The sequence below is a fragment of the Elephas maximus genome, chromosome 12, assembly GCF_024166365.1.
Source record: "Elephas maximus indicus isolate mEleMax1 chromosome 12, mEleMax1 primary haplotype, whole genome shotgun sequence".
Lineage (NCBI taxonomy): Eukaryota > Metazoa > Chordata > Mammalia > Proboscidea > Elephantidae > Elephas > Elephas maximus.
This window is the reverse complement of record NC_064830.1, coordinates 70,128,727-70,154,907: the sequence shown is the minus strand read 5'-3', so window position 1 is coordinate 70,154,907 and position 26,181 is coordinate 70,128,727. Positions and strand designations below refer to the sequence as shown.

Sequence of the window (26,181 nt, the reverse complement as noted above, 5' to 3'; positions counted from 1 at the left end):
AGCAGCTGACTGTCTATAACACAGAGCTCTTAGCAGGAGATAATTAAAACTTCCACAAATCTGTGATGCTGGTTCCCTTTGACGAAGCCCAAAGTTGTTATGACTGCCTTTAAAATTACAACGAATAAATCACTTCAGACAAGTCACTCGGCTGTGCTAAAGGAAGATTCTTCCAGGGTGGATAACTAAGAGAGCAAACTAGTTCCCTCTTTTAAAGGCGTAGACTCTCTATAGTGGGCAGCAGGCCCACTTGCAATATTCTTCAACTTGTTATCAAAAAATATACATGAAATTTTAAATAATATATTTGTCAAAATTTGTGGACTTGTATATTTAAAAATGGTGTGGTTTATTCTATGTAAGTCATACCTCAGTAAGTTGATTTTTCAAAGACAACACTTTCACTCCCCGAAACAATGTGAGCTCCAAACAAAGGCTCTAATTTATTCTGTCTAACTGCTACATTTAAAGTGGTTCAACTTGCCTCCTTACCTTTTTGTCATATTTTCCATTTCTGGAGAAAAGCAAGAAGAAACTAAGAACACCCATAAGGAGTTCCTGGGTGGCGCAAATGGTTAAGCGCTCATCTACCAGCCAAAAGGTTGGCAGTTGAAACCCACCAAGAAGTGTCTCAGAAGACAGGCCTGGCAATCTGCTTCTGAAAGGCCACAGCCTTGAAAACCTCATGGAGCAGTTCTACTCTGTACACGTGGGGTCACCATGAGTCGGAATTCACTCTACCGCAACTAACAACAACCACCACCAAATAAAAATAATAATAATGTGGGCTCCATATTTACTATAGACCAGGCACTGGCCAGGCCATTACCAGTCCAAAAAAGCAGGTGTCACCGTCAAATCAATTTTGACCCGTGGTGACCCCATATGTGTCAGAATAGAACTGTGTTCCACAGGGTTTTCAATGACTGACTTTTTTTTTTTTTTTCGGGAAGTGGATCACCAGACCTTTGTTCTGAGGCATCTCTGCGTAGACTCAAACGGCCAACCTTTTGGTTTGCAGCCAAGCACTTCAACCATTTGCCCCACCCAGGAAATGTGCCCAGGCCTTGACCTAGTTAAATAATGCAATTCCCTCAAGAGCCCTATGGAGATAAGTGACCCCGATTACAGAGGAGATGAGGGGCACACAGAGAGGTCTGAGGGGTTTCCCCAGCACACACAGCTGGGAAGAAATGAAGCTGGCATTCGACCCCAGCTATGCCTGAGCCCAAAGCCTGTGTCCTTTCCAGTATACCATACCACCTCGAGACCTGGGCAGGTGCTAAATTCACTGGGTTCACTTCAGCACCTAATACACACCTATCTTCCTATATTATAATCACATGCATATAATTGTCAGTGGCTCCTTCCAAAAAGTGAGCTCCTAGAATTCCCAGGTTTGCCTCTAGCTCTGCCACTTGCTAACGATGAAGCCTTGAGTCAGTTATGAAACTCTCTGAGCTCCAGTTTCTTCATCTGTAAAATGGAAATAATTATAGTAGCTAACTCATAAGAGGAAACTCTGGTGGCATAGTGGTTAAGAGCTACAGCTGCTAACCAAAAGGTCAGCAGTTTGAATCCATCAGGCACTCCTTGGGAGCTCTATGGAGCAGTTCTACTCTGTCCTACAGGGTCTCTATGAGTCAGAATCAACTCGACAGCAATGGATTTGGTTTTATCTCATAGGGTGGCTGGAAGGATGAAATGTCAAGCACTTACCAGAGAGCCTGGCACAGACTGAGGGTGTGATAAACGACAGCAAACAGTAGTATGTGTATTTGCATGCCCAGGACTGGTACATGCAGGCAAGAAGGCAGCAGGGTAGAGCCTCAAGTCAAAGCTGGCTTCTAAGCCCAGCCAGAAGCCAGCATCGGCAGTAGCATCAACCAATCCTAGCAGAGCCCACCTGGACAGTCCACACAGCTGATACACGCAGCAGACTATCCCAGGCCTGCCTCATGCCTCTTTGACTCTGTTCTTGTGCCCATGGCGTCCTAATTCCAAACTACCACCTCAGCACACTTAAAAGGTACCTAGAGTTTGCCTAAAACATGACTGCTTGGAAATCAGACCTTGAAGCCCACATCAACGCCCTTCTCAAAGGGACATCACCAAAGGGGTGGGGTCCTTCAGAGGGCTTTGGAAACTCAGGATACAGAACTCCTCCATCCCTTCCTCTGATTGCTTCTTGGCTCTGTAGCTTCCTGGGGAAGACCGTTGGCCTCACTATTCCAATTTGCAAAGTTGAGGAAGCGGGTGAAAATGGTTGCCCTCCTGCCATACAGAAATGACGTTTACTTTAATGATTTGACACTATTATTGACTGAAAAGTCAAATGTGTGCTTTCCTCTTACCTGTTTTACCGCATCTAGCAGTCGCTCCAGCAAAAACTGTCTTTTCGTATCATTGTTCTGTGATCCTAAAATGCAACAAGGCTTAATTAGTTTTGTTTGACACTAGCCTTCTATTAAAACTCTCTGACATTATGTTACATGGTTGTCCCCAAATAGATCAACCATCTCTTTGACAAAATCAATAATGTAACAAGACTAAAACTGAATAACCAAGCCAGTTGCTGTCAAACTGGAATCGACCCATGGCAACCTCATGTGTCTCAGAGTAGAACTGTGCTCTGTGGGACTTTAATAGTTGGAAGTAAACTGCCAGGCCTTTCTTCCAAGGCACTTCTGGGTAGACGTGAACCTCCAACCTTGTGGTTAACAGCTGAGCACATTAACTGTTTGCACCACCCAGGGACTCCAAAATAACAAGGCTACATGCAAATAATCTGCATCATTACTATGAAGTTTGGCCATCTGCCTACTAACACATCATAAGAGAACAGCTAAACTAATTTTCCTCAACTTTTAAGAATGTGTCTGGAATGGTCTAACTCAGGGTTTCTCAATCTTGGCACTACTAACATTTTGGGCCGGATAATTCTTTGTAGTTGGGGGTCTACCTGGTAAAGTGTAAGATGTTCAGCAACATCCCTGGCCTCTGCTCATTAAATGCCATTAGCGCACACACACCCCTGAGCTGTAACAATAAAAATATCTCTAGATATTGCCAAATGTCCCCTGGGGAGCAAAACTGCCCCCAATCAAGAACCAGCTGTTATAGACTGAATTGTGGTTATAATCCCATTTGAGAATGGGTTGTCTTGTTATGTTAATGAGGCAGGATTAGTGTAGCCTGTGTCTTGAGTCAGTCTCTTACAAGATATAAACGGGGCAGGTTAAGCAAGCAGAGATGGGGAAGAGAGATGCCAAGCCACATGAAGATGGCCCAGGAGCAAAAACTCGGAAGAGACAAGGACCTTCCTATAGAGCCCACAGAAACAGAAAGCCTTCCCCTAGAGCCAGAACCCTGAATTCGGACTTCTAGCCTCCTAAACTGTGAGAAAATTAATTTTTGTTTGTTAAAGCCATCTACTTGTGGTATTTCTATAATAGTAGCACTAGAGAACTAAGATACCAGCAGACCGACTTAAAATATAGGTTTCTTAGTATGACAGTCAGAGGAGCCCTGGTGGTGCAGTGGTTAAGCACTTGGCTGCTAAGCAAAAAGGTCGGCAGTTCAAACTCACCACCGCTCCACGGGAAAAAGATGTACCAGTCTGCTTCCATCAAGGTTACAGCCTTGGAGACCCTATATAGCAGTTCTACTGTGTCCTATAGGATCACTGAGTTGGAATAGACTCGACAACAGTGGGGTTTTTTTTGTTTGTTTTGTTTTTTGGGTTAGTATAGCAGTCATTGCTCACTGGATGACCTCGCCATCATCACCAACATCCTTTTCCCATGCCACTTTCTGTAATACAGTTAAGAACCCTAACTACTCATTCTCTCTTGCAGCAAAGACTGACCTTAAGAAGCTCTGACCAATGAGAAGTTGGCAGACATGCATTAGGGAGTTTCCAGGAAACTTACGCCTTCCTGATAAAGGGAACAGATGTGAATAACATCATTCCTTCTTCCATCTTTCATGCCTCAATCATAAGCCATAAATCATAAGCATGAAGCCAGAGTAGAATCTTAACCACCACGAAGCAGCAACCCTAAAGGAAAGGCCAAGAGAATAGCAAAGATACCAGCCCTGAAATCGTGACCGGTAGAACCAACAGTAGAAACCTCCTACCTCTCACAAAAAAAATAACCCTATTTGTCCAAACCACTGTATGTTGGGCTGTTACTTGCAGCTAAAAGCATTCCCAACTAATACACGTGGCACACACCAAGCTTTCCTTCAAGAGGGCCCAGGGCAAAGGTACTTCAAAGCAGCAGGTAGACAGTTGTCAGAAATACAACTCATTCTCCACAAGAAGCCAAATGACTCCCATCATGAGAGGCATGGCTATGGATTCCAATGCACTAGATATAGAACAAGGAGTCCTGGTGGCGAAACAGTTGAGTGCTCAGCTGGTAACGAAAAGGGTGGCAGCTCAAACCTACCCAGCAGCTCTATAGGAAAAAGGCCTGGTGATCTGCTTCTGCAAAGATTACAGCCTAAACCTATGGGGCAGCTGGACTCTGTTACACGGTGTCATTACGAGTCTGAACCAATTTGACAACACCCAACAACAATGATGCAGAGAGAAGGAAGCACAAGCAGGGGAAGATAGACGCCAGGTGAAGATATCCAAGAAATCGAGGTGCACTGGGGCAACAGAAGCGGAGATGAGGATCTTCCCCTAGAGCTGACAGAAAGCCTTCCCCTATAGCCAGTGCCCTGAATTCAGACAAACAGCCTCCTAAACTAAGAAAATAAATTTCTGTTCTTTAAAGTCACCCACTTGTGGTATTTCTGTTACAGCAGCACTAGGTAACTAAGACAGTTGCCATCATCATTTTTTCTGGAAGAGGCTTGGATAAAGGATAGCCTACCCACCATTGCCACTGGGCAAGAGCCCATCACAAAGCATCATTCAGAATGCCTGCACAGACCTCACCTGCCTGAGGCCCTAAAAGAACACCTCTTTTGACACCTGTGTCCATCAACAAAACCTGCTCTTTGTTTGGTAGGGGGTTTAATTTCTGCTCTTCTCTCCTCAACACCAGAAAGGGAAGTAAGGCAGCATTTCTTTTTTCCTTTTTCCAGATACCAGACCCAACAAGTCTAGTTGTCCCTGGGCAATGTCAATTGGAAACTTTGCAGGGCTTCCCCCCGGAAGTAACTTTGCTATTTTTTTATCATAAAAAATATCATGTTCATGTGGGGAGAAAATACATCTGGGAAAATGTACAAAGAAAATTAAAATCCCCATCATCTCACTACTGATAATGCTTAGTACAGGGTTTCTCAAACTTTAGTGTGCACACGGATCTCCTGGGGACCATGTTAAAATGCAGGTTCTGATTCAGAAGTCTGACGTGAGGTCTAAGATTCTGAATCTCTAACAAGCTCCCTCCCAGGTACTGATGCTGGGGGTCCCCAGCCCACACTGGAACAGCAATGAATTAGCTCCTATCCTTCGCGATATGCATCATGCTTCCAGATACCTGCTGTGGTGTTCTGCGCTGCTGTTTCTAGAAGAGGTGTCAGCAGCCTCCCCTGCCTTACTTTGCAAAGCCTCTTTTCATGGTGGGAAAAAGCCTGTTCTCTATATAGAAGGAAACCCTGGTAGCATACCGGTTAAGAGCTACAGCTGCTAACCAAAAGGTCAGCAGTTCGAATCTACCAGGCGCTCCTTGGAAACCCTATGGGGCAGTTTTACCCTGTCCTGTAGGGTCGCTATGAGTTGGAATCGACTCGATGGCAACGGGTTTGGTTTTTGGTTTTCTATATAGAAACAACTTGAGCTTGTGCAGGTCTCAGCCTAGAAGCTCACACTCCCTGGCTACATTCTCCTTCTGCAGGTAAGGCAATCCTGACCCCAAAAGAGGCACCTGTTGCCAACGTAGCTCTAACAGGGCATGAGGGCATGGGTCTCATGGGGTGTAAAAACACAGGCGGCCTACAGACAACTCACCAACTGCTGGAGGTGACCAGAGAGTCCCATGGCCCTGAGCAGTGGAAGGAGTGCTGGGCAGGAAGTCACCAGGCATGAGCTCTCACCCAGTACTGGCCATGTGACAGGGACAGTCACTTCCTTCTCTGGGCACTGGTTTCTGCATGAGCTCATATCCCCCTGGCTCTGAAGCCTGCAAACATGGGGACTCTGTGGAGTCAGGCAGGCAGAAGCAATCAAAGCTACTCGTCTGTCTGTCTGTCTCTGTCTCTTTATTGTAGTAAAATATATATAATAAAACATTTGCCATTTCAACCATTTTTACATGTACAATTCCATGACATTATGTTCACCATGTTGTATGACCATCACCACCATGTTCCCAAATTTTTTCATCACCCTCAACAGAAACTCAGTGCCCCTTCAGCAATCACTCCCTTTTCCTCCCTCCCCCTATCCCCAGGAACCACTAATAAACTCTGGTCTCTATGCATTTGCCTATTCTAAGTATTTCAGAGAAGTGGGATTATGCAGTATTTGTCCTTCGGTGTCTGATTTCATTCACTCAGCATAATGTCTTCAAGGTTGTTCATGTCATAGCAGGTATCAGAACTTCATTTCTCTTTACAGATGAACAATATTCCACTGTATGGATATAAACTAGTCTTTTTCATACCTTCTCCCAGCGACAAAGAGGAGAACATACCACCCTCTGCCGAGGCCAAGAAGAATCCTTCAGCCTCAAACGCTCCAACCACCCAGACAGCTTTCCCACTGGAGTGCTCCAGAGAGAAGGAGGGAACCGATGCCCACCTACTGAGCCCCAATGATGAACTAAACCATTCAATGACTGATTTATTTAATCCTTGACAAAGAAGGAGGTGGCTCCATCCAAGAGAGAGAACTGAGGCTCTGAGAGGGAAAGACCTTTACCCAAAACTAATCCCAAGGAAGGGGTCAAGATGGAATTCAATTCCAAGTCCACCAGCTCCTCGCTCTCCCATCTGCTAAATTGTGTCCCTGAAAGAGATATGTTGAAGTCCTAATCGCCAATGCCTGGGTATGTAACCTTATTTGGAAACAGCATCTTTGCAGATGTAATCAGTTAACATGAGGTCATAATGGAGTAGAGTGGGCTCGGATCCAGTATTACTGGTGTCCTTGTGAAAAGAAAAGAGACAGAGAGACACACAGGGAAGAGGGCCATGTGAAGATGGAGGCAGAGGTTGGAGCTATGCTGCTGCCACAAGCCAAGGAATACCTGGGGCTACCAGAAACTGGAAGACACCAGGAAGGATCTTCCCCTAGAGCCTTTGGAAAGAGTGTAGCCCTGCCAACAATCTAAATTTGGACTTCTGGCCTCCAGAAATGTGAGAGAATAAATTTCTGTTGTTTTAAGCTGCCCACTTTGTGATCATTTGTCAGGGCAGCCACAAGAAATGAATCCACCTGCTTGCCCCTCAGCCCCTATATCGACCCTGCAGCTCCAGCCCCACTGCAGGTTCAAGTGACCAAACCTCAGTCTCCCTGCTTCCTTCTTTCTCCAGGGCAGCCTCCGGACAACACTGTCAACCAGATGAGCCAGAACAGCTTCTTTTTAATTTTTTGTTAGATCACCATAAAAACGAAAAAAGAAAATGTAAAGATGCCCCAGGGAATACAAACCAGTATGAGAAATACAGTTATCCCTAACTCTAACTCAGAAATCACATCAAGCAAAAGCAATCACCTGCTTCAGAGGAATCCCCATTGTTTATGTTTCCTTTAATGTTTCCAGTTCTCAAGATGATACACTAATTCTTACCCCAAACCTCTAGCCTTCTGCCTGGGGTCTCCACTCAAGCCAAAGCAACCTCCTAGGGAAACGGAGCTGAGGTTAAGAACTGAAGAGCTGAATTTGGAATCCTACTCCACCAGCTATGTGATCTTGGGCAAGTTAAAGAACTCTCTGCTTCAGGTTCCTTGTCTGTGAAACGAGGATCAGAAAACCTGCCTTCTATGGCTATTACATGAGTGGATGTATACCATGCATCTAGAACAGTGCCTAGTATATGCCAAGCACTTTATATGTGTTAGCTATCATTACTGTTTTTGTTGGCAACTCTATAGACCAGAGGTGTCAAGACCTCTGGCTCTAAGAAGTATTTCCAACTGGCTACCTTCTCTCCAAAGAGCCCTGGTGGTACAAACGGTTAAGTGTTTGGCTGCTACCCAAAAGGTTGGGAGTTCAAACCTACCCAGCGGCTCTGCAGAGTAAGACCTGGTGATCTGTTTCCGTAAAGATTACAGCCTAGAAAATCCTATGGGGCAGTTCACATGGGGTTGCAAGTCGAAAGTGACAAAACAGTACCTAACAACAACAACCTTCTCTCCAGAAGTCCCCAGCTGATGTAAACAGTTAATGTGTTCGGCTGCTAACCAAAAGGTTGGATGTTGGAGAACACCCAGAGGTAGCTAGGAAGAAAAACCTGGGAATTTACTTCAAAAAAATCAGCCACTGAAAACCCTATGGAGCACAGTTCTACTCTGACACACATGGGGTCATCATGAGTCAGAATTAGCTTGACAGCAACTGGTACCATCCCTCCAAGGTATGGGCAAAGTAATCCAATTTAGGCCTCGGTGTTTGGTGCCCTGGGTGGTAAAGAGGTGCAAGAGGGTTCCCGGCATCTGGGAAGGGGAAAACTAGCAAAAAGCAACCAGGCATTCTACATGTTTGTTCCTTCTTTAATCCTTGCAACAGCCCTGGAGGTCAAGGTAAATATGATCCCCATTCCACAAGGGGACAACCAAGGCGCAGAGAGGCCACAAGCACATTTCAATAGTGACACTTCACTGCCTCTCGATGCAGTGGTGTATATAAAGTGATGCAGCACACCTCTCAGTCTACAGCCAATTGTGAGATGCCTGCAGGTAGAGGAGAGAAAAGAAAAAGAAGGCAACATTCTCTGGGAACCCACCATGCCCCAGAAATTCTGCCCAAGGTCACACAGCCAAGCAAGGGCTGAACTGGAGGTTGAGGCCCTGGTCTCCCTGACTTTTAAGCCAGTGCTTCACACCACCGGTCTGTTGGGAGACCAGAGAGGCTTAGAGAAAAACCTGGGATGTGAGCTGCACTTTAAAAAATGGGAAAGGCAAGAATAGATAAATCCAGAGAGACAGAACTCAGACTGGTGGTTTCCAGGGACTGGGGGGGAAGGAGGGAATGAGGAGCACCTCCGTAATGGGTATGGCGTTTCCTTTCAGGGTGATGAAAACGTTTTAGAAGTAGACATAGGTGGTGGTTGCACAACGTTGTACTTGTACTTAATTCAACTGCACGGTTCACTTTAAAATGGTTAGTTTTTTTGTTTGTTTTTGTGGTGAAAATATATACACCAAAACACTTGCCAATTCAACAATCTCTACACATAAAATTCAGTGACGTTGATTACATTCTTCATACTGTGCAACTATTATTATTATACTTATTCAATTTATTTGCTAGCAAATAATCCAAGAAGCTGGACTATATGAAGAAGAATGGGACATCAGGATTGGAGGAAGACTCATTACAACCTGCGTCATGCAGATGACACAACCCCCCTTGCTGAAAGTGAAGAGGACTTGAAGCACTTACTGATGAAGATCAAAGACCACAGCCTTCAGTATGGATTATGCTTCAACAGAAAGAAAACAAAAACCCTCACAACTGGACCAATAAGCACCATCATGATAAACGGAGAAAAGATGGAAGTTGTCAAGAATTTCATTTTACTTGGATCCACAATCAACACCCATGGAAGCAGCAGTCAAGAAATCAAATGACATATTGCATTAGGCAAATCTGGTGCAAAAGACCTCTTTAAAGTGTGAGAAATCAAAGATGTCACTTTGAGCACTAAAGTGTGCCTGACTCAAGCCACGGTATTTTCAATCACATCATATGCATAAGAAAGGTGGACGATTAATAAGGAAGATCGAAGAATTGATGCCTTTGAATTATAGTGTTGGCGAAGAATATTGAATATACCATGGGCTGCCAAAAGATGGAAAAAATGTATCTTGGAAGAAGTACAGCCAGAATGCTCATTAGAAGCAAGGATGGCAAGACTACGTCTCACATACTTTGGACATGTTATCAGGAGGGATCAGTCCCTGGAGAAGGACATTATGCTTGATTAAATAGAGGGTCAGCAACAAAGAGGAAGACCCTCAACGAGATGGATTGACACAGTGGCTGCAACGATGGGCTCAATTATAACAACAACTGTGAAGATGGCACAGGACAGGGCAGTGTTTCATTCTGTTGTACACAGGGTCACTTACAAATTAGAACTGACTTGACAGCACCTAACAACATTATCATTATCCTAAAATGGTTAATTTTATGTTATGAATTTCACCTCAATTTAAAAAAAATTTTTTTAATGAGAAGGACAGCAACAGGGAGATATTGGCCAAGAGAACATTCCAAGCCAAAGCAATAACTACAGTAGGATTCCCCTGAAGAACTGTCATCTGAACAAGACAACTCCAGATAGCACAGGGCCCCCACACTGAGTAACACAGTAGAAAAGTTACTCCTGCTAGCCTTCATACTTCGGAGTACACTGAGGGAGTGTCTGTCTGAGCTTGGAGGTTCTTCACATCTGCATTAGCTGGAGTCCTAACTGGAAACAATAAAAACCCAAACCCACTGCTGTTGAGTCGATTCTGACTCTTAGCGACCCTATAGGACAGAGTAGAGCTGTCCCACAGAGTTTCCAAGGAGTGCCTGGCAGATTCGAACTGCCGACCTGTTGGTTAGCAGCTGTAGTACTTAACCACTACGCCACCAGGGTTTCCCTGGAAACAATAGGCACACTCAAATAAGGAGAACACTGCTGAGTGAAATAAGTCAATCACAAAAGGAAAAACATTGTATGAGACCACTACTGCAAAAATTCATGAAAAATTTATACACAAAAAGTAACAATCTTTAATGGTTATGCAGGAGGGGAGGAGTGGGGATGAAAAAACACTTAATAGATAAGTGGAAACTTTGGTGAAGGGTAAGACAGTACACAATACTAGCGAAGGTAGCACAACCTGTACAAGGCAAGGTCATGGTAGCTCCATAGACACACCCAAACTCCCTGAGGGAACGAATTGCTGGGCTGAGGCCTGTGGGGACCATGGTCTCAGGGAACATCTAGCTCAATTGGCATAACATAGTTTATAAAGAATATTTCTACATTCTACATTGGTAAGTAGCGTCTGGGGTCTTAAAAGCCTGTCAACACCCATCTAGGACACTCCACTGGTCTCACTCCTTCAGGTGCAAGGAATAACGAAGAAGAGTAAAGACACAAGGGAAAGATCAGTCCAAAGGACTAATGGACCACATCTACCATGGCCTCCACTAGACTGAGTCCAATAAAACCAGATGGTGCCCAGCTACCACCCCTGAATGCTCTGACAGGGATCACAATAGAGCGTCCCAGACAGAGCTGGAGAAAAATGTAGAACAAAATTCTAACTCAAAAAAACCAGGCTTGCTGGCCTGACAGAGACTGGAGAAACCCTGAAAATATGGCCCCCGGACACCCTTTCAACTCAGTAATGAGGTCACTCCTGAGGTTCACCCTTCAGCCAAAGACTGAACAGGCCCATCGAACAAAAGAAGACTAAAGGGGCGCACCAGCCCTGGGGTAGGGACCAGAAGGCAGGATAGGATAGGAAAGCTGGTAATAGGGAACCCAGAGTTGAGAAGGGAGTGCGTTGACATGTCATGGGGTTGTTAACCAGTGTCATAGAACAATGTGTATACTAAATGTTTGAAGAGAAACTAGTTTGTTGTGCAAACCTTCAACTAAAGTACAATAAAAATAAATAAATAATATAAATAAGGAGAATGCCAGGAGTTTACTTATAAAGGGACTCTTCACCAAGGAGTGAGTTGCGATGAGCAATTCTCAATCAGGGTGATTTCGCCCTCAGAGGACATGCGACAAGTATGGAGACATTCTTGGTTGTCACAACCAGGAGGTGCTACTAGCATCTAGTGGGTCAAAGCCAGGGATGCTGCTAAACACCCTACAATGCACAGGAGAGTCCACTGCAACAAAGCATGATCCAGCCCAAAACATCACTAGTACTGTGGTTGAGAGATTCTGCCCTAAATTAAATTATTCCCATTTTACAGATGATGAATCTGAGGCCCTGAGAGCCTAAGTAACTTCACTTGTGCCCTGAATCCTACCTCCTCTCACCTGCTCAAGGGCACGCTCCAGTAATCCACCCTCTTCTTCCCACATTGTCAATTGTCATGGACTAAATTGTATTCCCAAAAATACGTGTTTTACTTGGCTAGGCCATGATTTCCAGTATCGCGTGATTATCCACCATTTTGTCATCTGATGTGATTTTCCACCTGTTGTAAATCCTACCTCTATGATGTTAATGAGGCAGGACTCAATCTACAAGATTAGGTTATATCTTAAGTCAATCTCTTCTGAGATATAAGAGGGAGAAGCCAGCAGAGACATATGGGGACCTCCTATACCAATAATGCAAAACCAAGAGGGGAGTGCGTCCTTTGAACCAGAGGTCCCTGAGACAAGAAGTGCCTAGATAAGGGGAAGGTTGATGACAAGGACCTTCCCCCAGAGCCAAGAGAAAGCATTCCCCTGGAGCTGTCACCATGCATCTGGACTTCTAGGCTCCTTCACTGTGAGGGAATAAATTTCTCTTCATTTAAGCCATCTACTTGGGGTATTTCTGTTATAGCAGCACTAGAGGACTAAGATATCAATTTTTCCCACTCACAATTCCTGCCCCATATAAGTATGTCAAAATATTACCTCAGATTTAATAAAAGCCCTTTCCTCGCTCCCACACATCCCTCCAGCTCCAACCACAGTTCTCTGCTCCCCTGTCCAACACATCTCTTCTTCCACGTGAGGTGCCAGGCCTTCCATGATAGCCACTCCTGCAACGACTGCTGCTCCTGCCCCGATATACTTTGCACCCATCTTTTTCACCCTGCACTGAATTACCTATGCTGTAACCATAAAATCCAGGAGCACAGGTGAATATACAGTAAGTGACCTGCTGACAACACAAGATATGCTCTGTAAGTAAGTGAAACACTCCACGTGCCCTGCACAACTTGAATGAGCACAGCAGGCCCTCCATATGCATCTGTGCTGTGCTGCCTCAGACAATTTGTGTTTCTGATTTTCAGTGAATAAGCCCATGCCCTCAGCATGCCCTAGGACATGGGTTAGTAAACTTTTGCTGTAAATGGCCAGATGATAAATATTTTCAACTTTAAGGGCTACACAGTTTGTGGAAACTACTCAACTCTGCAGTACAACTTTTATAGTGTAAAAGCAGCCATAGACAATACGTAAATGAATAAGCTTGGCTGTGTCCCAATAACACTTTATTTACAAAACAAGCAGTGGGCCAGATTTAGTCCACAGGCTGTAGTTTGCCAACAAGGGCAATGGGTAAGGTGCCCTAGCACTATTAAAAAAAAAAACCTGTTGCCATCAAGTTGATTCTGACTCATAGCAGCCCTAGTACTATAGTGTCTATGTTTCCAGACTTCATGGCCACCCTGCAGTTAGGCAGTTACATATTAGAGTTCCCCACAGGCTGGAGACAGGCCCATGTCATAATCATGCTTCCAACTCCCCCATCTCTAACCAAGGCCCCACACACTGAGCCCTGCAGGGACAAGGACTGCATCAACTTGTGTGGAATTGAATAGAAGGTTGTAATTGCCAGAATTCATACTCAGTTACATATGCAGGTACCTGGGATGGTTGGCACTATCAGTCCAATGAGTTTAGTGGTGGTGGTGCTGCTTTAATTTCCATTTCAACAATAAAAATTCACTATTTCAAATAAGTAGTGGAAAGAAAGCAGAAGTAAAGGAAGGTCGGGGGAGACAGAAAGCGCTGCCCAGTAAACGCCAGGGGCATATACAAGATCAGGGGCTACTCCTTCCAATGGCTACAGGGTTAGGTGGTGAATAGAAATCAGTAAGGTGGGCAGGGAAGGCAACAGGGCAAGGTGGAGACTGTGTGAACTAAGGCAGAGGACCCTTTAGAGATGGCAGCTGCTACTCAGCTCCAGCTGACAGTTACTCATAGCAGTGTCAGCCCAGTGTTCCCCTGTCACCTGGTTTTTCAGAAGGTGGGAACCTAGGTTTTCATGTCAATTCATTGGCACCTAATTATACTCTTTTTAGACCAGTGTTTCATCCAAGTTGCATGAGCCGATCGTAACACTCCCAGGGCCAGATCTGCCATCAATTTGCCATTCTGAGCTATGCATTCAACCTTCACATCACCCTATCAGGTGGGTGCTGGCAGCTCCACTCTAACAGATGGAGGAACTGAGGCTTGGAGACATTGAGTCACTTGTCCAGTGAAAAGCTCAGAGGTGACAGACCCAATATTGTACTCCAAAGACCATCCAACCTCCACAAGACCATAAGACCAGGCTAACCACTTGGGTAGGTCAATTTCAGGGCAGAAAAAGGGCTCTCTTGACAAAGTGTCACCAAAGAAAACCAACTTCCCAATGGCTGGCTCAAATGTTACCTTCTCTGAGAAATACTTCTGCCAAGAGTCCTCCATGGGCACAATGAACTATGCTCTAAGCCCTCCAGCCACATCACAGGACCAGCGTAATCCCTATCACCAAATGGATTATGGGGAATCAGAAGCCAGTTTCCTGGTCCTTCCCTGGGTTATGAGCCCCTCAGGGAAGAAAATGCACTTTACTGAACCCTAGCTCACAGAGGAACTCAACAACTGTTGAATCAAGACTCCTACGGGGTTCAGTTCCATGGTTCCCCAAGTGGTTGCTTTAAATAAAGAGATCAGAACCAGCCAGGACACAGCTGCAGCCTCGTACTTGTAAGGAGCAGACGAAGGCAGTGGTTTTGTCTGCTCACACATTAGTGCATGAAGAGATCAAATGGACAATCATTCTTCCCCGAAGTCAGGGCTGGTTCCCAGTATTGTGGCGTAAGTGGCACAGCTGGGCCAGAACAATAGGACAGACTGTCCATCACCACACAACGGAAAGAGGCAGGCTCTGTTTCCACACAGATGGGCTCAGGCCATCCAAGTGAGCTTATGATGTCTGAAATCAAAGACCAAGTCAACAGCAGATTCACAAATGAGCAAAGAACAGGGACCATCAATTTACTCTAGAGCAGGTGTCGGCACACGTTTTCTGTAAAGACTCAGATGGTCAAAATTTTAGGCTTTGAGGGCCATATGGTCTCTGTCACAGCCACTAAAATCTGCCACTGTAGAATGACAGAACCACACTGTTGATGTTAACTGCTGTCGAGTTGGCCTCCAACTCATGGAGACCCCATGCACAACTGAAGGAAACCCTGCTCAGTCCTGCATCATCCCACGATCAGTTGCAGATCAGACTGTTGTGCTCCATAGTATCTTCATCGGCTGATTTTCAGAAACAGATTGCCAGGCCTTTCTTCCTACTCCATCTTAGTCTGGAAGCTCCATTGAAACCTGTTCAGCATCATAGTATCAGACAAGCCATAGACAATACATAAACAAATAGGCATGGCTGTGTTCCAATAAAACTTTATGTATAAAACAGGTGGTAGGCCCATAGGCCACAGTTTGCCAACCACTGGACTTGACAAAACACTAAAATGGCACTATGCAAACACTTTGAAAAGGAAGTATATCTTCCCTAGTGGTTGAAGAAATGTAAATTATATACTTACTAAATTAACTACCACATGAAAACATTATGTAACTACTAAGTCAACCAAAAAACATTTAAAATTCCCCAGTGCTGGCAAAGCTATGGTGAAACATGTATACATCACTGGTAACAAAAGCAAGCCCCGGTGGTACAATGGTTAAGCACTTGGCCACTAACTGAAAGATTGACAGTTAAAACCCACCAGCTGTTCTATGAGAGAAAAGACCTGGCGATCTGCTCCTGTAAAGATTTACAGCCTAGGAAACCCTATGGTGCAGTTCTACTCCATCCCATAGGGTCACTATAAGTCGGAATCAACTAAATGGCAAACAATAAGTTCTGAAAAGCAATATGGCAGTGCACACCAAAAGCTACAAGAATAACAAAATACCTTTTCGACACCTTAGAAATTAACCTAAGGAGGAATGAAAACAGGAACAAATAACTATTTCATCAGCACTCCTACCTTCCAGGCACTAAGGTACTGTATATTCACTAAAAAAAAAAAAAAAAAAAGTATATTCATTACTTGCATTAATTTCCATTTTCTGATGAGGGAATTGAGAAACCATTTTAATTCTCCTGGAATCCAGATTTCTAGGGTCCATGGAGTTGGGTTGACCCACCCAGGCTATTTGCCCTTAAGTGTCCTTTTGAACATCAAGCCTTCAAGAAACTGGTTTCCTAAAGTCACCTTTACGCCAAACAATGGCCTAGTAAATAAGCAGCTTGGTGGAGACTGCTTTGCCTTAGGCCTTGGGCTCTTTTGGAGAATTATCTATGTGCGGTCATTTTCCAGAAATAGGATTTCCAAGGTCTGACTGTAAGCTGTGTTTTAGGGCAAATTGTTATTAGGTAAGCACTGCCCCCACCCCATTTCCATGGCAAGGCTGTGAAGATGTGGTATAACAATTTTGGACGTTCTTCTCATCTTAGGGACATTTTTTACTCTCTAGTTGAGTTACACCAGTTTGTTACTGAAATGTTACCCCAAACCATATATTAAACAAACTTCAATCAATTTCTATTACTGGCTTAATATGATTTTTATTTCCACAGAATTAAAAGGCTGAGAAGTTAAAAATTTTGCCCAATGCTCTATAAATAGGGAGTTAAATCCAGGATTATATGATTCCAAAGCTTTCTCCACTACAACACAATGACAGCCTGAAGATAAAGTCACAGGCACAAAGATCTTTACTGTATGTTCTCCCAAACAGGGGTCAGCAAACTACAGCCTGCAAGCCAAATTCAGCTGCTACCTGTTTGTGTAAATAAAGTTTTATTGGAACACAGCCACATCCCTTTATTTACATATTGTCTGCAGCTGCTTTCATACTACAATGGCAGCATTGAGTTGTTGGGATGGAGACCATATGGTCCGCAAAGCCAAAAATATTTACTATTTGGTCCTTTACAGAAAACTTTTGCCAATCCTAAAACGGGGCTAGAGCCACAGAGCCATTTTTTTTCTTAGCCTCAAGACAGCCCCTCACCCATTCCATTTCCTAGAGTCCTTTCTTTTCCTCCTGAGAACCTCCTTGCAGAGAAACAGCCACAGGCTGGACAAAATCAACTAAAGCAGGTCCTGTCCTCTATCTTGGCATTCCAGATGACCTTTAGGTCATTAACCGCCTCGTACATGGTAAATTCTCTGCCCCTGGGTGGAGCTGACAGGTTAACAAACAAAAATGGCCAAGTTCCTCCTGTGTGGGGGATCGAACCCAGGCCCTAGGAAATGCCTACTCATTCTGTAATGCTCTGCGCCAGCACACCTGCCATCTCGTATTTTGTAACTGATCTAGCCTATGTAAGCCAGCCTCAGCAAGCTGCCGGCAAGCAGTCTTGGAGGGCACTTAGCCCGACTGTCTCCTTACTTGGCCAACCAATAAGGTTGCCTTTCATTCTCCCCAACACAATCTCTGTCTTTTGGCCCCAACGGAGTCACACGGAGCAGAACCCAGAGCTCCCGGCAACAACCCCATCCTAAAACATGATAAATGGAAGCTACTTTCTTTTTCCACAATGGGAGAAGAGCTAAAGAACCGCAGTACATCAATTTGGTGGAATGTTACACAGCCATTTTTAATAATTGTAAAGTGAAAGAACACAGGTAAATGCTATAATGTTAATGAAAACACTAATTCAAACGTAGATTCTTAATACAATTACATAAAATGCATATCCTCTGAACAAAGACAGCAATGGAATACTTAAAAACCTAAATATCTAATGTGCTAGAGAGGCAGTTAAAGGAATAGTCCATGTTTTCACAATAGTCTTTAATGTCATTTTGGTGTTTTGCTTTTTTATTTACTTTTTGGAGTTGGGGGAGGAAAGAGCAGATTCCAAGATATGCATACCCAAGCAAGAAAAAACATGATGTGATTTTGATCAAAGATTCTACAAAAGAGTCCTGATCAAAAGGACTTTTGCAGAACAGAATTTTCAAACTCTCATGGAATCCAGATTTTCTGGAGCCATGGAGGCCGGGTAAACCTCCAAAACTATTGCCTTGAGATTATCTTTAAACCTTAAACCAAAAACACCCCCTGAAGTCTTCTTTAAACTAAATAGTAAGTTTAGCTAACTAGTAAAGAATGCCTTGAGCATTATGCTCTTTTAAGAACTATGTATATGGGATCAAATTGACAACAGGAACTCATAAGACCACACAGGAAACTTAGGGGGCAGTGAGTTTATGTTAATGGGGGACAACTCAGAAAAGGTGAGGATGGTTGCACAACTCAAAGACTAATCAACGTCACTGAACTAGCTGTACATGTAGAAATTGAACTGGTGTATGTTCTATTGTGTATATTCTCAACAACAACAAGAAATAATTTTTTAAAAAACCATGATGCGAGTGGGCAAGGTTTCCTCCTTGTGGGACTCCAGAGGGCCCAGGCCCAACATGGTGCTGCCCAAGTGGACAAACACTACCAATAGGCTTCTGCAAGCAAAAGTGGCAGCAAGCAAAAGGGCCGCACTCAGCCTGTAGGCTTCAAGTTGCTACTAATTACCCCCTCCCAAAATCTGCTCCTCCACAGTCTTTCCCATCCCCGAAACAGGCAATTCTCACCCCTTCCAGCTGCTGAGGTACACAACCTGGAAAGTCATTCCTCCCTTCCCTCCCCTCCAGTCTCAGATCTCAACCCGCCAGGAGGCAGCCCCTGACCACATTTACAACAGCCTTTCTTCCTTTAGTTCACCCTCGGTCCAGTCAGATAAGGCAGACTCCACCCTTGGGCTCTGCTGGACACATGGCCCAGGCCTGGCTGACCAGAATCTCAGGGATAGGTTCAAGGGTGACCACGTAGCCAGCCAGACCCCTGCAAGTCAATCCCATTGCTCTTGCTGGCGCTACCAGCAGAGTAGCCTACTCTCTGCTTAGGTGTTGCTACATTATAGGATGTGACCCAACAGATGCTGGTAGCCACCGTGTCTTCATCAAAGAAAGGGTGCCTGAGGATGAAGTCAACAAAGAAGAAAGAAGAGTTGAAAGCTGGACAGAGAGACAGTCCTAATGAATATTTAAGCACCTGAATCTAGCTGAGCCTAAAGCCAGCCCTATTCCTAGATGTTTCCATTACCAGACTTTATAAATTCCCTTTTGACTGAAATCAATCTGATTTGTCTGCTACATGCAATTGAAAAGAGTGCTGCCTAATACATCCAATACTCCAGAAAAACGTTTTTTGGTACATTTGTTTAATTCACTTCAAAAGACACCAATCTGGGATCTTAAAAGCCTGTGAGCAGCCATCTAGGATGCTCCACCGGTCTCACTCCTTCGGAAGCAAGGAAGAACGGAGAAAACTAAAGATATAAGGGAAAGATTAGTCCAGGGAAAAGATTAGACTAATGGACCACAACTACCACAGCCTCCACCAGACTGAGTCCAGTAAAGCTAGATGGTGCCCGGCTACCACCACTGACTACTCTGACAGGGATCACAATAAAGTGTTCCAGACAGAGCTAGAAAAAAATGTAGAACAAAATTCTAACTCAAAAAGAAAGACCAGACTTGCTGGCCTGACAGAGACAGGAGAAACCCTGAGAGAAACCCTTTCAGCTCAGTAATGAGGTCACTCCTGTGGTTCACCCTTCAGCCAAAGATTGAACAGGCCCATAAAACACAACGAGCCCAAATGGGCACATCAGCCCAGGGGCAAGGACTAGAAGGCAGGAGAGGACAGAAAAGCTGGCAATAGGGAACCCAAGGTTGAAAAGGAAGAGTGTTAACATGTCATGGGGTTGTTAACCAATGTCATAAAACAATGTGTACTGTTTAATAAGAAACTAGTTTGCTCTGTAACCCTTCAGCTAAAGTGCAACAAAAAAAAAGACACCAACAACAAAGCCTTTAGCTAAGTGACAGAGGATGCACCAAATTGTCATCCAATAAATGTCTGCTGAACGTTGAACCTGGAATTTCTGTCCAGGCTCTGCTGCCGCTGGAGCTTTCACCCTTACTGGCAGCATTTTAAACTAGTACAACCACTTTGGGGAAAAAAAAGCAATTAAGAACCATGAACACTTTCATGTTAATACTACGTCTGGGAAATCATTCTAGAGAAATAATCTAAAAGAAAGAAAACTACCTTGCACAAAAATGTTCACTACATCATTATTCAGATTAGAAATAAACGGCGGGGGGGAACAATAACCTAAATTTCTACAGTGGAGTCAACAGTTTAAAATTATACTACCTTCAAAATAATAGATTAATAGTGGATTACTGATAAATTGTGCATTCCATTAACATGACCAATATGAACCATGCTGCAGTGTTGAGATGTTAAAGCAAAATGTAAATTTATATGATAACGATAAGATTACTTTAGCCTACACTAGTGTTGCTCAATCTTTTTTTTCCCCCTCTACAGAGCCTACTTAGACAATTTTTCCCAGATTGACCCCTCCATGAAATTTTAATACCACAGATATGTTGCACATCTGTTTATGCACTGCATGTATATCTGTGCTCTACAGATAAGAAGACTAAGATCTTTTTCTCCCTTTGAGAACTGATTTTCACCCTCTTGGGGGTGAGATAAGGAGCCCTGGTGGTACAGGCTTAAAGCAATCGACTGCTAACTGAAAGGTCCGCTGTTCGAAACCACCAGTGGTTCCACAGGAGAAAGATGTGGCAGTCTGCTTCCGTAGAGATTTACAGCCTTGGAAATTCCTTTGGGGTCACTATGAGACAGAATCGACTCAGTGGCAGTGGGTTTTGGATTTGGGGGGTGATATCATCCCTGTTGGGAATGTACAGCCTATACAGGCAGTTCCCAACTTATGACAGGGTTCCATTCAGAAGACTAAGTTATAAGTCGGTTCTGACTTAAGTTGAATACCTTTTTTTTTTTCAGTTTTCATTATTATTGCCTTTTTTCATCAGTATCTTCATAAATGCAATCTTTGGGGTTGGAAACATTACATATAAATATCTGCAAGTGAACATCTGAGAATGATATCAGCAAATTATGTGCTGCAATACTGTATGCAGTACATATTACTAACAATAAGGTGTACAAAAAAAAGATGATTGTAAGTACGGTTCCTTGTAACTAAAATATGTTGTAAGTCGGGGACTACTGTATATAGACAGGAAGTGGCACAACCGGTTAAGCACTCAGCTACTAAGGCAAAGACTGGCAGTTTGAGTCTACCCAGAGCACCTCAGAAGAAAGGCCTGGCAATTGACATCTGAAAAACCAGTCACTGAAAACTTTATGGAGTGCATTTCTACTCTGAAACACAGGGGGTCACCATAAGTCAGAATCAACAGCAACTGGTTTGGTTTTTTGGTCATATACAGGCAAGATTAAATCCCTGGGTGGCACAAACGTTTTGAGCTCAACTGCTAACAGATGACACAGTGGTTGCAACAATGGGCTCAAACATAGCAACGACCGTGAGGATGGCACGCACGGGACCAGGCAACGTTTTGTTCTGTTACGCACAGCGTCGCTATTAGGTGGAGCTGACTCGGCAGTATCTAACAACACTAATCAAAGGGTTGGCGGTTCAAATCCACCCAGTGGTGCCATAGGAGAAAGGCCTGGTAATGCTAATTTTGAAAAACTAGAGCCATCGAAAACACATGGAGCAGAGTGGGGTTACCATGAGTTGGAACTGACTGAATGGCAACAGGTTTGGGGTTTTTTCAGTTTTTTTTTTAATAGACAAGATAGTGGCCAGATGAAAGGTGCTTTATCTGGAATTATGCATTTTAGTTCCAAACTTTAAGAGCTCTAAGAATTTGACTTCCTATGGGTTACCCAGGCAGAGTTGTGCAAAAGGGAGTGGGAGAGCCGACGGCAGTGGGATTTAGTCTGTTGGCACTTGCTAACATAGGAGTTAGTCAAGCGTTTGCCATAATAGATGAACCAGTGCGTTCATTAGGAACCAAAAAAAAAAAAACAAATGAAAGCCACAAATATCCTTTTTTCCATTCAGTCATTTCAGCTGATTCTTTTTCCAAGGACAAACCACTACCAGAGATGGCCAGTTAATGCAGGAGAAACCCTTGACCTTCGAAATTCCAGGAAAAGAAGAAAGAGCTGCCAAAACATACATAAACATCAGGCAAGAAACTGCAGTAAATTACCCACTAAGCCCCAAAGCTGGTATATCAGGCCCTTGGAGCTCACTGTTCACAGATTATTTGACCTCTCTGGACCTGGCTTTCCTCGCCCTCAAAACAGGAATCTCAGTGTCTGCTGAACTTCAGAAGGATTCTTAACAGAATAATTACTGGGTAAAATGAGCATCAATGACCTTCAAATACAAAGTCTTACAAGAGAAAATGCTTGAACAGAATAATGACTTTCTGGCCCTACATGTTCTGCTTTCTCAGTAAGAGCGACAGTATTATCTGGAAATCAGAATTTCTTAGCTTGAAGAAGCTGGTAATCAAGCATTCCTACCTACTGGCTGCTTTAGGGGAAAACAGGTAAAACAATGATTACTGATAAAGCGGAAGGGCCTTCAACCACCACCCCAGGCCCCTTCTCCACCACCTGAAGAAAACCACCCACACCTGTCTAGTAGGAATTCTTCTTCCTGACAATTCTACTTCTACATACGTATACGTAGGGGCAGTGGTGGTTCAACCTTAGAATTCCCACCTTCCATGCTGGAGACCCGGGTTCAATTCCCGGCCAACGGACCTCATGTGCAGCTACCACCCATCTGTCAGTGGAGGCGTGTGTGTTGTTACGATGATGGACAGATTTCACAAGAGCTTCTAGACTAAGATGGACTAGGAAGGCCTGATGATCTACTTCTAAAAATCAGTCAGTAAAAATCCTATTGATCACAATCGTCCAATCCTCAACCGATTATGGGGATGGGCACTTGACCAGGCAGCATTTTGTTGCATCATGCATGGGGTCACCATGCATTAAGGGCCAACTCGAGGCAGCCAACAACAACACATGCATATATGAATCCATAAACCTTGTTTGGTGTGCGTGTTTTAATTGGCATCAAGGCATATATTGTCAGTATAATCTACACCTTGTTTTTTTTTTTTTACAGAACATTAATGTTGTTGAGATATAGCCACAGTGATACGTATCTATCCATTTTATTCCTTTTAACATCTTCGAGGTTTTCCATCATGTGACTGTACCACATATATTTATCCACTTCCTTATTAATGGTCATTTGGGCTGTTTCTGGCCTCATGATACCCATTTATCTTGTATGTGTTTTACCTAGGCCATTCCACTTCCTGGTTATTTGCACTTAATGTACTCGGCCTTGAACCCATCTGACCTCTGAATCTACTCAAAACATTCTCAATTCAAAAAAAAACCTGCAGACTCTAATTAGCAATTTATAGGCTCTATTAGAGACAGAGAACACATTAAACCACACCAAAGGGATGCAGTCAACAAAATTCCACAAGGAAACCTTACTGGATAAATGACTACGTTTCCTTCAACAAAAACTGCGTGGGGAAAAAAAAAGAGAAAGAGATGAAAAGGGGGCCTATTGTTTAAAAAAGACTTTGTGCTTCAAAGGAGATCACCAAGAAAGTGAAAAGACAACCCATCGAGTGTAAGAAAAATTTTGCAAATCGTATCTCTGGTAAGAGACTTGTATACAGATTATATAAAGAATTCTTAGAGCTCAACAATGAAAGGACAAATGCAATCAAATTAAAAAATGGGCAAAGACTCTGAACACACATTTCTGCAAAGACGACACACAGATGGCCAGTAAGCACATGAAAAGATGGTCAACGTTATCAGCACCCCACTGCCTTCGAGTAGATTACGACTCACAGCGATCCTATAGGATAGAGTGGAACTGCCCCATAGGGCTTTCAAGGCTCTAAATCTTTAGGGAAGCTGACTGCCATATCTTTCTCCAGAGGAGTGGCTGGTGGGTTCAAACCACCGGCCTTCCGGTTGGCAGCAAGAGCTTTAAGCACTGCACCACCAGGGGTCCTTTCATCAGCATCAGGGAAATGCAAATCAAAGCCACAGTGAGCTACCACTTCAAATCCACTGGTTAGCAGCTATAGCTCTTAACCACCATCACCAGGGCTCCTCAAATCCACTAGGATGGCCATAATCATAAAGACAGACAATCCGTGTGTTGGCAAGGATATAGAGGAACTGGAACACTCATACACTCCTGGTGGGAATATAAAATAGTGAGATCATTTTGGAAGACAGTCTGATAGTTCCTGAAACAGTTAAACACACAGTTACCATTGTTGTTATTGTTGTAGGTGCCGTTGAGTTGGTTCCGACTCATAGCCACCCTATAGGACAAAGTAGAATTACCCCAAAGGGTTTCCAAGGAGCAGCTGGTGGATTTGAACTGCCAACCTTTTGGTTAGCAGCCAAGTTCTTAACCACAAGAACTCCAGAGTTACCATATGACCCAGCAATTTTACTCCTCACTGTATACCCAAAAGTACTGAACGCAGGTGTTCAAATACTCGTACACGAATGTTCATAGTTGCACTATTCACAATAACCAAAAGGTAGAAACAAATCAAATGTCTATCAAAATGAATGTATAAACAAAATCTGAAATGCACATAAAATAGGATATTATTATATCACAAAAAGGAATGAAGTACTGAAGCATGCTGCACCACAAATGAACCTTGAAAACATGCTAAAATAAGTCAGACAACAAAAGGCCACATACTGCATGATTCCACTTATATGAAATGTTCAGAATAGACCGACCCATAGAGAAAGCAGATCAGTGGCTGCCAAGGGGCTATCGGGAATACGGTGATGAAAATGATTTAGAACTAGATGGTAATATGATACTGGTAATGGTTGAACAATCCCGTGACTGTATTAAATGCCACTGAATTGTAAACAAAAAAAAGAGAGAGAAAGGGAGTTAAAAAGGTATTTAACCAATTTGCAGTGTTTAGACCTTACTTAGATCCTGTTTAACAAATAAACTATAAAACTGTAACACAAGCATGTAAATCTGAACATCTACTGGATATCTGATGACATTAAGGGATTACTGCTAATTTCTTGTAGTATGATAATGGAACTCAGTTATTACAAAAAAAAAAAGGAATCCCTATATTTTAGAAATACATACTGAAATAGTTACAGGTGAAATGATATGGTGCCTGGGACTTGCTTCAAATCTGGGGAGGGAAGTAGGTAGGGATATAGATGAAATACGTGGATAACTGTTGAAGTCATGTGATAGGTACATGGGGGGTTACTATACTCTTCACTTTTGTCATGTTGGAAATTTTTTCTTTAAAGAAAAAAAAAAAAAGACAAGCTCCATAGACACATCCAAACTCCCTGAGAGACCAAATTACTGGGCTGAGGGCTGTGGGGACAATGGTCTCGGGGAACATCTAGCTCAATCGGCATAATTTATAAAGAAAATATTCTACATTCTACTTTGGTATGTAGTGTCTGGGGTCTTAAAAACCTGTAAGCGGCCATCTAAGATACTGCACTGGTCTCACCCCATCTGAAGCAAAGGAGAATGAAGAAAACCAAAGGCACAAGGGAAAGATTAGTCCAAAGCACAGATGGACCACAACTACCACAGCGTCCAGCACAACTAGATGGTGCCCAGCTACCACCATCAACTTACTCTGAAAGCGATCACAATAGAGGGTCCCAGACAGGGATGGAGAAAAATGTAGAATAAAATTTTAACTCACAAAAAAAAAAAAAAGAAAAAGACCAGACTTACTGGTCTGACAGAGACTAGAGAAACACCAAGAGTATGGCCCCCGGACACTCTTATAGCTCAGTAATAAAGTCACTCCTGAGGTTCACCCTTCAGCCAAAGATCAGACAGGCCCATAAAACAAAATGAAACCAAAAGGACACACCAGCCCAGGGGCAAGGACAAGTAGGCAGGAGGTAACAGGAAAGCTGCAAAGGGGAACCCAAGGTCAAGAAGCGCAGAGCACTGTGGGGCTGGCAGCCAATATCACAAAACGGTATGTATATTAATTGTTTAATGAGAAACTAATTTGCTCT

General features: G+C 43.5%; 1 protein-coding gene across 7 annotated transcripts in view; it reads right to left on the bottom strand.

The window, feature by feature from the left end:
• SNX29 (sorting nexin 29) overlaps positions 1 to 26,181 on the bottom strand; it is a 768,639-nt gene that overhangs the window by 564,528 nt on the left and 177,930 nt on the right. For 4 of the 7 annotated variants that reach the window (XM_049902689.1, XM_049902692.1, XM_049902695.1 and 1 more), the window contains exons 1-2: positions 5,972 to 6,062; positions 2,355 to 2,419 (exon numbers count right to left, since the gene is read on the bottom strand). In XM_049902689.1, coding sequence (XP_049758646.1) covers positions 2,355 to 2,419; positions 5,972 to 6,047 — 141 coding nt within the window. In that variant the 5' untranslated portion in view covers positions 6,048 to 6,062. Of the gene's footprint in view, positions 1 to 2,354; positions 2,420 to 5,971; positions 6,063 to 26,181 lie in introns of those variants that run through there. The other 3 variants (XM_049902690.1, XM_049902693.1, XM_049902691.1) reach the window with 1 other exon arrangement.